Here is a 14,603-nt window from a genome sequence, read left to right on the forward strand (position 1 = left end):
AAACTTGATAAATTCTATTTTTTGCTTATAATTATTTTTCTACTGGGTCATTTTTTATGTAATAATAAGTACGTAATATTGTTTTCATCTGAAATGCATTAGTTTTAAAAAAAAAATCATCAATGTAAACAAGCATCTCTGATAGTGCTCCGAGTTAACTTCAAAGAAAAACATCTATTTCAATATGTGCTAATCAGCGCCACCACACAACGGTGAGAGAAAAGAGAAAAAAAAAAAAGAAGTAAGGGGAAATAATCCGATAAAAAAAAAAGAAAAAAAAAGAAAATACGAAACAATGCTTTAGGTTTCTAGCTCCATTTAACGAGCAGCAGCAATCGTGACCGTCAGTCAACATATTACTAAGCGCAACGTCGAAATGTCGTTGCCAACAAGCAAACCTCTCGGATATTTTCACAATCAATTCATACCAAATTTAATTTACAATAGATCCACGGACAGTACTATTACTTCCAGCAGACATATTCTTTGTTTTTTTCGCGACTGCAGTTCGGTGATCCGTCATCACCGCCTGTAGTAATATCCCCAGTTTTCCCTGGCCACTTGTGATGGTGGTCGCGTAGGTTTGGGATATTATTGTTTTTATACTGCGAAAGAAACCGGAGGTATTTATTTATTATTTGCATTATTTTTTTAAATTTTTTTTTTAGCAAGTTAGTTTGATTTCTAGTTGGATAATTTGTGAAAAACAAATTAATTATAGCCGATTAAAAAAAAAAAAAAAAATTAAAAAAATATTGCTTAAAAACATCGTGGACATTCCCTGGATACAAGATCTCTTGTCCATCATGTAGATTGTATTAACATTGACTTTCGTTTCTTTATTTTTCAAAATTATTGCTTATTTAAAACTATTTTAGTATGTATAAATGCGATTGACACAAAGATTTTTAAAATTAAAAAAAAAAAAGAAAAAAATAATAATTTACAGCTCACTGTCGAGCATACAGTGTATAATTTAAACTTACTCCATCCATTAAACAGTCTTGCCCCAGTCAAAAATGACTCGAGCATTATTATTAGTTTACGACCGTATAAAAATATACCATGGACCGAACTTTTTATAATTTTGTCCAGCCTTTATGGATTTTTTTCCCTAACTCCCATTTCCCCCCGTTTTGATTGACCAAATGTTTCTTGGACCAAGTGTGTCCATCTTATCTCTCTCATCAACATCAATATGGCGTTCCCCAAGAAGTATATCTCTCCAGCCGGACTGTTCCCGTTTATGGCGATTTTCTTATGCGCCCTCGCCGACACTGGCGACAATAATAACTCCTCATCGAATGGTATTGACTGGATGAGAACGAAAAACCTGGAACAATCTCATCCGCCTGCGTCGCCTTCATCAGTTTCTTGGTCCACGGTGGAGACGTCATCATCCACCTGGCCACCCTCATCATCCGTCCCAAGTGGTTTTGGTCCCGGGAGTTCGCCGACTGCGGACCCCCTCATCTCGGAAGATGGCCGTAGACCGAACACCAAGCGTAAACAAGAGAGGCTGCATCGGCAGCAGAAATCTAAAATTAAGCAGCAAAAACACCATCAGACGAACCCTCTCTCATCATCGGAAGAGAAAGGGCAACACGTTGATGAAGATCCAACCCAAAAAGTCCCGAGGAAAGAGACCCTTTCTACCCATGAACAGCATCCAAGGAAGGTGAAAAGCCTGTACGAGGATGGCTATTTTCGAGACAATAGTTTAAATAAACAAGAATCTATCAACCCGAAGGAATTTGGAGGGATCGTTATAGAACACCAGGCGCAGCGCCTCTCTGCGCATTTGAGGAGGCTCACCAATGAGGAAATTGGAGTTACCACTATGCAGGTAAATACAAGCACATGCCAACAAGCATGTACCGGTAATTTTTTTATCTGGTTTTCACCTTAAAAAGGCTTGTGGAAATGTTCGAGTAAGCTGAAAATAAATATCATATTTAATTTTTCCGCAAATAAGTAGTTTTCTAGATATTATTATTAAGCAATGTCAGGTGCTAATGCACTTATTGATCCGCGCTATTTTTTTAAATAGTATTTTCAAGTTTGATAAAAGTTTTAGGTCTTTTTTTTAATTATATTAAAGTACAGAATAACTACAAAACCTTCCCCCTCCCCATGTTAAGAATGACTTTCTAAACAATGTTATTATTTTAGCAAGGATCAATAAGTGCACTATTACCCAATGTCATATTTTTTTTGTATATTATTGCTGGTGGCCATCTTGGTACCCACGAGCGCGTAAACGTTACCCAGAGAAACTGCGTTTTCGCTCGCGCGTACCAAGATAATCACCAGCATTCAGCAATAATAAGAAATGATATTGCTTAATATCCGCAAAACTACTGATTTGCGGAAAATTTAAGTGCGATATTAGTTTTCAGCATTCTCGAAAACCTGTGAAAGTCGTCTTAAAAGAAAAATGTTAAGGTGGAAAACAGGTAAAAATTTACCCATGCACCTTTTTGTTTTAATCCGCCCCCCCCCCAATGGTGCTTATGCACTTACTGTACCGATCTAGGCGCACGTATGGAAGCGGTACCCCCTTCTATATATTGTTTTTTATTTTCGTCTTTTTTCAATTTTTTAGCAGATTATTATCGAATGAACACCAGTCTTTATTTTTTTTAATCAATATTTAAAGATTTGTAGGGGGTGCTCAGTTTCTAATGCAATGTTTTAATATATCGATTGATTACCTATTTTAGATCCACTCGACGTCTTTATACCATATTTAGCCCCCCCTTTTTTTTATAAAGCAGTTTAGCCTTTTTACAAATTTTGCTTTTTGAAATAATTTTCGAAAAAAGGCTAAATTGTTTAAAAATCTAAACACGCGAAATTTGACCCAAAAACCTCAAGTGGTTCTAAAGTGGCTGATCGATTTACTAGAACGTTGAATTAGAAACTGAACACCCGCACCAATAGGAGAAATATCGTAAAACTTGAAAATGGGGTGCTCATGCTCAGCACTATTCTGCATTGTATTCTTTGGCGGCCATCTTTGTTACGCGCGTAGATTTGTTTATGGAGCGCGCGCACGCGCGTAAAAACGATGGCCGCCAAAGAATACAATGCATAATACAACTTTTTAATCTCGATAACTACTTATTTCTGCAAAATTTCAATGCGATTTCCGTATTCAGCATATTAGAAAACTTATAAAAGTCGTCATTTAAAAGAAAATTGCGGAGGTGGACCTAATCTAAAAAAATACCTCGAGGTGCTAAGTTAGAACGCTCACAAGATGGTAGAAATAAAGAAACCATCTTCGGAGTCTCGATAATCGCTAAAAACTCGAAAATGAAACAATGCTAAAAATCCAGCCAATAACTTAACTGTCACCGGTACAATAATGGGTGTATTTCTGAGCGAACCTGAACGAGAATCACCCACCATAAGAACGGCTTTCGGAATAAACACTCCCAACCTCCCCATGCTTGCACTTTTTTTCAGTGGATTATTATCGATGGGACACTAATATATAGGGGAGGGGGTGATTCCCGTTCAGGTCCGCCGATTTCTGTAATATTTACCCACCCAAACAAGATATTCCCAAAGAAGTTGAATAAAAAAAATAACAAGTACTTAATTCATATCTATCTAGAAATATATCGGTCGATGATAAGTCAAATCTCTAAATACCAAATTAAAAACACATTTTACATGAAGTTATCTCAATAGTAGATAAATATATTTAATGATATCGGTAAAAGTAAACATTTATCGAAAATATTTATATAACTTAAATGAATCTTAGTGAATCAGAAAAACAGGTGCCTTGAAGTCCGCAGCAAACAGCGTCAGATAAAACATGCGCGTTATTATTTTTTGCATAAAATAATAAAATGTTATTGTTTCACTGTTTTTATTTTGCTGCGAGTTTCGAGTCGCTTGTTCTGATTGACTAAAATCTTTTAAAAGTCCGCAGACAAAAAAAACTATCGATCTGAATATTAATTACCTTCTAGGGTAATTGTGGCCTGGTAGACCAACATAAAACCTACCTTTTAAAATTTTATTTTATTAGGGTTTTCAGGTTTGTATTACTGTACACATAGATTCACAAAAGTTGTCAAAAAACAAATAAATGTTATCAAAGGCAAGATAAGTAACTTTTCTACCGAACTGAACTGGATATATTTTTCGTGTTTTTATTCAATGTAACATGTTTATTCAGCTCGAAAACCATACAGTGTTTACCGATGTGGCGATGTATTGGAAAATTCAAGATGGCGCCTCACTCCCTCTTTAACACGGTAAGTTTGGGAAAAGGTCTTATAAATAAAAAACTAGACAAAATGCTATTAAAAACCCGCCGAATATATGTCAACTTATGTCACGGTAACATATATTGAGCGAGTTTTAACAGTATTTTATCCAGTTTTTTTATTTATAACACCTTTTCCCAAACTAACCGTGTTAAAGAGAGTGTCAAACGCCATCTTGAATTTTCCAATACATCGGTAAGCACTGTATGGTTTTCGAGCTGAATAAACATGTTACATTGAATAAAAACACGAAAAATATATCCAGTTTGGTAGAAAAGTAACTTATCTTGCCTTTGATAACATTTATTTGTTATATATTTGTTTTTTGACAACTTTTTCGAATCTATGTGTACAGTAATACAAACCCGGCGACCTGACCAGAGAATGCACACTGGAGTACTGGACTGGACTGCTCAGGCAATTCTTTTTTAAATGACAGTGCTTTGCTTCTCTTTTAAGGGGCGTTAGCTTCACTTTCCCGACCTTGTGTCACATCTTCCTGCGGTGGGAAAGAAAGTAAATCGCATTTTTTATCTTTGTGTTTTTCCAATTTAATTCTCTTGGTCCTATCAATACGCCGCGCTCTCCATTCTTTGGAAATATGGATTTCTGCTTTGTTTTACAAAAATAGACGTACGAAAAAGTGATCCCCCCCCCCCTAAAAAACAAAAAAACAAATATATAACAAATAAATGTTATCAAAGGTAAGATAAGTTACTTTTCTACCTAGCTGAATAAATTTTTGGTGTTTTTACTTATTTTAAAGCGTTTATTCCGTTAAAAAAAAAGTGTCGAGCGTAAAACAAACCCTAGTTTCAGTATATTTCTATTATTAATCAAAACTTATTCCTTAATAAAATAGTGTGACTATTACTCGTGTGCCTGTGTTTCAGTGTTTTACGCATTCTTGTAAATTCTGCACATTTTAAAAAATTTTCTAATCTATTTTGGAATCTATTTATATCCAATTTTTTTTTTTTTTTTTTTACATTTTCACCCCAAGCAAGGCACATTACCACTTTGATGTAGGGGGCTACTATCAGGGATATAAGCTACAGAGGTACTATGTGGGGAGTTGGGCAGCAAGATGTTGGTTCACGTTACACGTGAACTTCTGCATGTGAGTGTACAGTTGGGGAAGCAGGAACGCGGAAGGGAATTCCAAAGTCTAGCGGTTCTGGGGAAGAAGCTGCTGGAGTAGAAGGCTCTCTTACATCTAGTGATCTCAACTGTGAAGGGGTGGGATTTTGCTGCTTGTGGAATCTATTTACATCCATATATATATATATATATATATTTATTTTTAACAATTGAGGATACTTCTACAGTATTGGAAGTGAATTTTTTTTAAAACCCTAATCTAAGTAATCAGCAAAAAAGGCCTGTATAGTTTAGTTCAAATTTTGTGGAAGCACCGAATTTGTTATAATAATTTAATGACCAAACTATACCGTAATAATTAAATGTAAATTTCCAAATCATTGTAAAAAAAAAAAAACAAATCGTTGGGAGGAGTAAAAACTCCCAGGCAACGCCGAGTATGTACATACAACTAGCTTTTAATGACTACAAAAATAAATGAATACATTGAGGTTAATTATTAATGTAAAATTTTTCAATGTTTGTATTTTAAAATTACTAATTTAAAATAAGAATAAATAATAAAAATAAAATACTAAATAATTTTAAAAAATTAATAAAATAATTATAAAAATAAATAATTTAAAGATAATTTAAAAAAATAAAATTAAAAGAATAATAAAGTAAAATAATTTAAAAATACACAATTAAAAAATAATTTTAAAAATAAATAAAATTAAAAGAATAATAAAGTAAATAATTATAAAATAAAACAGGCAAAATAAGAAATAAAAATAATTTAAATAATAAAATGAAAATAAAAATAATTTAAATAATAAAATGCAAATAATTTAAATAATAAAATGAAAATAAAAATAATAAAATGATAATAAGAATAATTTAAATAATAAAATGATAAGAATAATTTAAATAATAAAATAAGAATAATTTAAATAATAAAATAAGAATAATTTAAATAATAAAATAAGAATAATTTAAGTAATAAAATAATTTAAATAATAAAATAATTTAAATAAAATGATAATAAGAATAATTCAAATAAAATAATTTAAATAATAAAATAATAAAAATAATTTAAATGATAAAGTGATAATAAGAGTAATTTAAATAATAAATAATTTAAATGAAACAATAAAAATAATTTAAATAAAATGATAATAATAAGAATAATTTAAATAAAATGATAATAATAAGAATAATTTAAATAAAATGATAATAAGAATAATTTAAATAAAATGATAATAAGAATAATTAAAATAAAATGATAATAATAAGAATAATTTAAATAAAATGATAATAAGAATAATTTAAATAAAATGATAATAAGAATAATTTAAATAAAATGATAATAATAAGAATAATTTAAATAAAATGATAATAATAAGAATAATTTAAATAAAATGATAATAATAAGAATAATTTAAATAAAATGATAATAAGAATAATTTAAATAAAATGATAATAATAAGAATAATTTAAATAAAATGATAATAATAAGAATAATTTAAATAAAATGATAATAATAAGAATAATTTAAATAAAATGATAATAAGAATAATTTAAATAAAATGATAATAAGAATAATTTAAATAAAATGATAATAATAAGAATAATTTAAATAAAATGATAATAATAAGAATAATTTAAATAAAATGATAATAATAAGAATAATTTAAATAAAATGATAATAATAAGAATAATTTAAATAAAATGATAATAATAAGAATAATTTAAATAAAATGATAATAAGAAGAATAATTTAAATAAAATGATAATAAGAAGAATAATTTAAATAAAATGATAAGAATAATTTAAATAAAATGATAATAATAAGAATAATTTAAATAAAATGATAATAATAAGAATAATTTAAATAAAATGATAATAATAAGAATAATTTAAATAAAATGATAATAATAAGAATAATTTAAATAAAATGATAATAATAAGAATAATTTAAATAAAATGATAATAATAAGAATAATTTAAATAAAATGATAATAATAAGAATAATTTAAATAAAATGATAATAATAAGAATAATTTAAATAAAATAATAATAAGAATAATTTAAATAAAATGATAATAAGAATAATTTAAATAAAATGATAATAATAAGAATAATTTAAATAAAATGATAATAATAAAAATAATTTAAATGATAAAATGACAATAAAAATAATTTAAATGATAAAATGACAATAAAAATAATTTAAATGATAAAATGACAATAAAAATAATAAAAATACTAATTATAAATAAATAAATCTTTCAACTACTAAGTGACCCATAAAGAAACTTGTTACTTGAAGTGCTTATAAATAAAATAATCTGACACAGTAAAAGCCTCAATGGCCGTGATCAAACCTTTCGCATGATCATGCAATATTGTCTTCACAACGAAGACATCATTTTAAGTAAACAATCCTTTAAAAAACTGAATCCTTTCAATTTAATTTCCTTGACATAATTTACTATTTTGATTTTTTTTTCACACGGTTGTTTGTGTGTGTAGCAGTTTTTTTTGTTTTTTTTTTTTCTTGGGATAGAAGAAGGTGACTATTATTTGAACGATTTGGGACGTGTTTTTCTCCCGTTCTTTTGAAATTCAGGGATGATTTATTCGTCTTTCGCTGATGATCTGCTTACCATTATTAAATTTTATTTTTTTAAATAAATTTAAAATATATTTAGTTTTGTGAAAGAAGAATGGGGGGGGGGATAAAAAAAACTCACGAAACGCAAATTTCGTACCTTTTTATTGATTTTAAGATTTTTTTTCAATATTTTCTAGTTTTAATTCATTTTTTTTTTCGTACAACATAAATTCTTGTAGAACAATTACAATAACAATATTTACATTAAAAAAAAGTACTTGTGTACTTATGGTACCGCGCTCAAATGATAACATTATCATTTAGAAAGCCATTCTTAACATGATGGGAGTGTTTTGTAACTATTCTGTACTTTCACCTTACAATTTAATAAACAAAAGCTGGCGAACTTGAATTTATAACTTGAAAATACAACGAAAATATAAAATAAAACAAAATAACGCGGTAGCATAAACACTAAAAAAATAAAACAAACCATGAAATATAATTTGGTTGTCACTTTCTTCTAAAAAAAGGGGGGGGGTGACTCAACTGCTCGAATCAAATGTGTGAATTAAACAATTTATTTTGTTTTTATGTTTACAAAGAAACCGAAACGCATTATGATGGATTTAATTTAGTAATAAATTTAAAAATGTATTTTTAACGCGATTTCTTTGAATTTTGATGTATTCGTACTAAACTAATTCACATTTAGCAAAATAATACAAGATTTAGTAATTTTTGATATCAATAATAATTTTTTATAAGCTTATAAGTTTAACGTTAGCAAGTCCAACAACCACTAAGCAAATATGTCAAGAACTTGCATCTAGGTTTATTATTGTTCTAAAAAAATATCTTTGTTCAAATTTTCATTTGTATATAGTTTTTGGTCGGTAGGTATAATAAACAGACAAAATGATGTAAAATGAATTTTAACTCCATATTTTGACGAATATATAAATAATTTATGTCTACTTTTTCACCGTCTTTTAGCATCGTGAGATTATCATAGTACACAGCTTCTTTGACTTGACGTTTCTTTTTGAAAAAAAAAAAGGTTTTATTTATTATACAATAATAAACTTACAATATCTAAACCATTATTGTAAAATTCATTTTGAAACGTGTAATAGTCTAATGTTTATCTCGTCCCGGGCAAAAGCAAATCATTGTGATATGTAGTGTAGTAGGCTTCTTGTCCATTACCTGACCGTCACTGGCTACACACATGAACATTTCTTTAGTTAATAATTATACGAAACGACAGCTTAAGTTTATTTGTTTTTAATTCCAGATTGGAGATATAATCGATTTTTTAATTAATAAAATCGAAAGAAAAGTTTTTAAGTAATGATTTAACATCACGTTATAATTATCAGATTTGCTTGGAAGAAGTGAAAAAAAAAAAAAAAAAACGATTGAAAGAAAAGGCTTATATATATATATATATATATATATATATATATATATATATATATATATATATATATATATATAATAGCATTTTTTTTTATTTAGAATTCAACCTAATTAAAAAAAAAAAAAAATACTACAGAGATACCCGTCAAAGAACAGATGCCATATTTCAAAAATCACAATGTTATTTTTTTATAAAGAAAACCGGGTATGTTTTTACTGTCCAGTCCTTCGAAAAAGTAAACTAAACTGTAGACAATAAAACATTACCAGGAAATCATTTTTAAACTTAAGGCGACTAATGTGAAATCGTTATCATTACAAGGTTGATCTCGCAAATTTGAATTATTGTGAACTTATCTGCGCTCGTTTTTCCAAGATGGCGACGCGAGATGATCCCTTTTTACTTACTCGTACAATGATTTTCTTAAAAATAAAGCAAGTTGATCAATTTACGTAATTTTTGGAATATGATATCTTCGTTCCAAGGCGAGTGTATACATCATAAAAACTTTTCTGTACTTTGTTTGTTGTTTTTTTTTTTTTTTTTTTTTGGATTGAATTCTAAATAAGAACTTAACATTTTTTATCAAGTACAAAAACAAAATATAAATTAAGTTTGACATTGTTTTGTTAATTCAGGTTAGTGTGGAACAAAAACACGAATGTGCATGCGTTCAATGTAATAGCCAGTGGCATTAAGATGGTCCACTGCACCAGATATCCTAAATTCCTTAGTTCAGCTGAAATTTAGGCCCATCTGTTTTTATCATTTGCAAATTTAAAAATGTTGAGTTTATTTTTGTGTCTTTACTGTTTCGCCTCATTAAAACCCGATGCAAATTCGATAAATAAAAATGCAATCACTTTAGTTTTTAATTATCATTTTTTTTTTAGTGGAAATAGCAAGAAATATCACGATTTGCCTTTAAACAATAAAAAAACAAAATGTTTTAAATATTGTTTTTTTTTTAATCATTAGTTTAGATATATATGAACTTTTTAAAAAATAAACAAAAATATTTTAAACGAAGAAATACTTTCAATTAATAAAATACAAAGATTTTTTTGTGTATGCATTCTAAATTAATAAAAAAGACTTTATCCGCTTTAAATTTAATATTTTTATCACTAATTTTTTTTTTAGTTTTTCTTTTTTATTTTGGTGTTTCTACAGAATTTGAATCGTTAAGAACGGCTTTCGGAATAACCCCTCCAACCTCCCCATGTTAAGAACGGCGTTCGGAATAAATAACCAGTGCACGTTGACCCTTAATTTAAGGATAAAAAAATCAAACACTGTCGAAGTACAAAATTTCTATTAATACCAAATCTGGACCAAAATTTCGAAATTATATAACTTTGATTTTTGAAAAGAAAATCTAAATTCCTAAATTATTTTTCGTCAGAAATTTTATTGATTTATTTCTCATTATCGAGATTAGACTTCATATTAAAGTTTAAACAAAACTAAAGATTTTAAATCATTTGTTTACATAAAAATCGGCAATTGAATTTTCGTTTGTATTTTGTTCTTTTAATTAAAATTAAAAATCAGGATCGGTTTAGGAATCATGAATTAAATTAAGCTTTGTTTTTTAAGGTGAAAAAGTGGTACAAAAATCTATACCCCCCCCCATATAGTGAAAGAAGTTATTTTTTTAATCTAAAACTAGTATATTTTTTCTTTTTCTAGTATTATTAATGGACTTTTTTTTTCTTTTTTTTTTTAAATCATGAACAAAAATAATTTTATTTTGCAATAAAATGAATAAAAGGAAAATAAAACAAGCCCTAATTAACCATAACCCTAAATACTGTGTGGCAACACGAAAACAAAATTAAAAAAAAAAAAAAAATTAGTTAAAACATTCCTCAAACTTAATTTTTTATATGAACATGCCAATCTAGGAAAAAAAAAAAATGAAATAAACGCATGATTTTCATTTAATATCATTTGGAAGTTTACTTTTTAAAAATTGTTTTGAAAGCAAAAATACTATATTTTTCTCCTAAACTTCTTTTAGAACCGAATAAACGCTTTAGAATAAGTAAAAACATTAAAATCTTATCCAGCTAGTTAGAAGATTAACTTATCTTGCCTTTAATATTTATTTGTTTTATATATAAACTATTTCGTTCTGTTGTCTAAAACATATCCACATAAATCTGTGCGGATATTTTATTCTGACCATACAAACATTCTTAGAATTTATTCGACGTGTCGTCGTCTTATATGTTGACAAATGACAATCAAATCAAATAGATTTTATTATTTATTTATTCGGCTTTTTGAGGTATCTTTTTTTGTTTTCTTTTTTTTTTTGTTTTCATTATCTCAATTATTTAAAAGGTAAAAATAACACTGCACAACTTTTGCACATTTTTATATTTGTCAGCTACTAGGCTAGGTGTGCTGGGTTCGAGTTCAAATTCTGCTAAAGTGCTATCATTTAATAAGCTATAAATATATATATCCTCAATCTAATAGACTAGACTGACGTTTTCGTTGTGCAATTAGTTTTATTAGAACCAAAACTTTAAATAACACTAGTTTTTCTCTGCTTATCCCAGCAGCACTGATTACAGTTGTCTTGAACTTCTTGCCATTGAACTCGATTAATGTCAGTTCAAGAGAGGTGGGTTTGAAAATCCATGCTTCACCCCCCCCCACATAAAAAGGGTGCACTTTAGATGGTTATAAAAATATCGGTTTCGAACTTGTCGGTATTATCAAGTAGGGACGCTTCAGGCGACAGTGGAATTAATGCCTGGAAAAGTAAACAGATGCATACTCTAACGCAGGCTTTCCCAAAACTCCAAGAGTAAAGCTGAGGGGCTCCGGAAGCCCCCCTCCTCTTTTTTTAAACAGGACCAAATGCTTTATGTGGAAACATTAAATGGCTATAGACATTTAATTATTGAAAGTTTTTTACTGGCAAAAAATATGATACATAACTACAGGTGTAAAGAGTTTCAAGATGGTTCATGAAAAATAAAATAAAAAAAATAAATAAAAAAATGCAACAATTTTTGATTAATCAAAAACAAAAAAAATGGTTGTAAACACGAAAATATAGTAAAATCACGAACGGGAAAAACTAATAAACAAGTATAAGTTAACATTTGAAATTAATGTTTTTCATATTTATTTTAGAAATTATCTTGTTAGTGCTCCGTCCGTGAAAAATCTTTGCCCTGCTCAGGGGCTCCATAGCGTCCAGAAGTTTGAAACCCTAATCTAACCTGATATTAGCCTGAAGGCCTGAAAATCAGGTTATGTGGCAGGTAGTCGGGTGAAAGAGACCAGCATTAACATGTGAGTTTCATGGTAGGGAAATGAACATTTATATTACACGTCTCTAGAGACATTTTTGAAAGTTTTTTGAACAGGGGAAGAGAATTCAATCTCAGAATAGAAATTAGGTGTTTGTTTAGATAGTCGCCAAATCGATCTTTTTACGTATGTCGTTTTAAGCAAAATAGTAATATATCCAAATATCGAACATTCATCGAGTAGAACTGTTATTTTTTATTTATTTATTTATTTTTTTTTTTAGTAAAAAAAAAAAAAAAAAAAAAAAAAAAAGTATCGCTATAGACAATTGCAGTTATTAATATATAACTAAATATTCGTTCCAGGTAATGTCCCCTGTGTGTAGACTCTTACTGCCTACTTTATAACGTCTAAGAAAAATGCAATTTTATCCAATTTTTCAGAGAAAATTATTTTAATTATAAATAACATTGAGCAGAAGCTCGATGAATTTTCGTAATTTTTGGATATATTACTATTTTCGGCATGACAATTAAATACGTAATATTGTTTTTTGCTTAAAACGATATATGTAAAGATATCGATCTATCGACTCTATCTTAAAAAGCACCAAAAATTATCAACAACACATTAATTATTTGAACATTAATAAAATGAATGTTTTCATGATGTGAAATTCATTGTTTTGTTTTGAGAAAATATTTATTTAGAATTTTTACTTTCGAAAGTTTATATTTTGTAAAAAAAATAGTTTTCTTAAAACAAGAAAACTGAATTTCATATAACTTTTATTTGTTTTCTTAATAATGTTTTTGTGTTCGAATTTACTTTTATTTTAATTGTTTTCTCAAAACCAAAAAATCACAAGCATTCCAATAATGACTATTCGAAAATATAAAGTCATACATTTTCATATATAAAAGATTTCATTTAAGAATTTTGACTTTGTTACGGAAGTTTATATTTTGTAGAAAAACAATTAAATACAATTTAATTTAATATCTACAAAGTTTGCACATAGTAGTTTGTTATGTACTAGCTAATGATGGGATGATTCCAATATTTTTCCCGATTTTGATTTTATGAAATCTCTTACTATTTATCTATAAGGTTTCTTTTATTTGTTTTTGGATTACCGTACAAAATGTATTTAACGTGAGCATATATTTTTACAAACATAAAAATACACTTCTGGATTTGTAGAATGATCCAATCATTTTTTCGGTGACCTTATATCAACAGATTTTATGTAAGTCTTCCATATTAGACTCGTCTGGTAAGCTTATCAAAGCGAGGACTTCCTCAAGAAGTGAGCCATTCATTTCAATGCAAAATAAGGCTCAGTGTTAGGAGGGAAATTTGGTTTTAGATGTATTAAAAGCTATTTTTTCTCCATTGCACTATTTGTGCTATGTCAGGAGATAGAGTAAGAGATCTTCATCATTAATGCTCTTCAAAGTGTTGCTATAGATGGTTGGGTCATCTGTAGGGTTATGACAAGAGAATATTCTTTTCATTATTTTGACTCTCGAGTATATATCAGTTAATATCTTATGTGTTTTTAGATAGTGATGTGGTTCTCGATTGATTAACTGTGTCGAGAGTCAAAACAATGAAAAGAATGTTCTCTTGTCATAGCCCTAGTCATCTACATCAATGTCTACAAATGATCTTGAAAAGTGACTTGGGAGATCATTGCTAAAGATCAGAAAGAAGGTTGGGCTCAGAATGGATCTTTGATGCATGTCGGCATTGAATACTATGTGCTTCAAACTTCTGCCTGCCAACGACTACTTTATAAACCTATCAGAGAGAAAAAGATTTGATGGTTGAGAAAATATTTCTAGATATTCCGTAGCTAGTTAAGATGTGGAACAAACCTTTGCACCAATTCCTATCAAAGACCTTTGATATGTCAACAGCC

At 28.3% G+C, this 14,603-nt stretch overlaps 1 protein-coding gene across 2 annotated transcripts in view; it reads left to right on the forward strand.

Annotated features, from left to right (window-relative positions):
* Window positions 1-316: 316 nt before the first annotated feature.
* The window catches only part of LOC145280220 (VWFA and cache domain-containing protein 1-like), a 335,274-nt gene continuing 320,987 nt past the window's right edge, over window positions 317-14,603 (forward strand). For both annotated transcript variants that reach the window (XM_080132006.1, XM_080132007.1), the window contains exon 1: window positions 317-1,846. In XM_080132006.1, coding sequence (XP_079988132.1) covers window positions 1,199-1,846 — 648 coding nt within the window. In that variant the 5' untranslated portion in view covers window positions 317-1,198. The remainder of the gene's footprint in view (window positions 1,847-14,603) is intronic.

Source organism: Euprymna scolopes, chromosome 7 (genome assembly GCF_053919585.1).
Source record: "Euprymna scolopes isolate OS-2025 chromosome 7, ASM5391958v1, whole genome shotgun sequence".
In the NCBI taxonomy this organism is placed as follows: Eukaryota; Metazoa; Mollusca; class Cephalopoda; order Sepiida; family Sepiolidae; genus Euprymna; species Euprymna scolopes.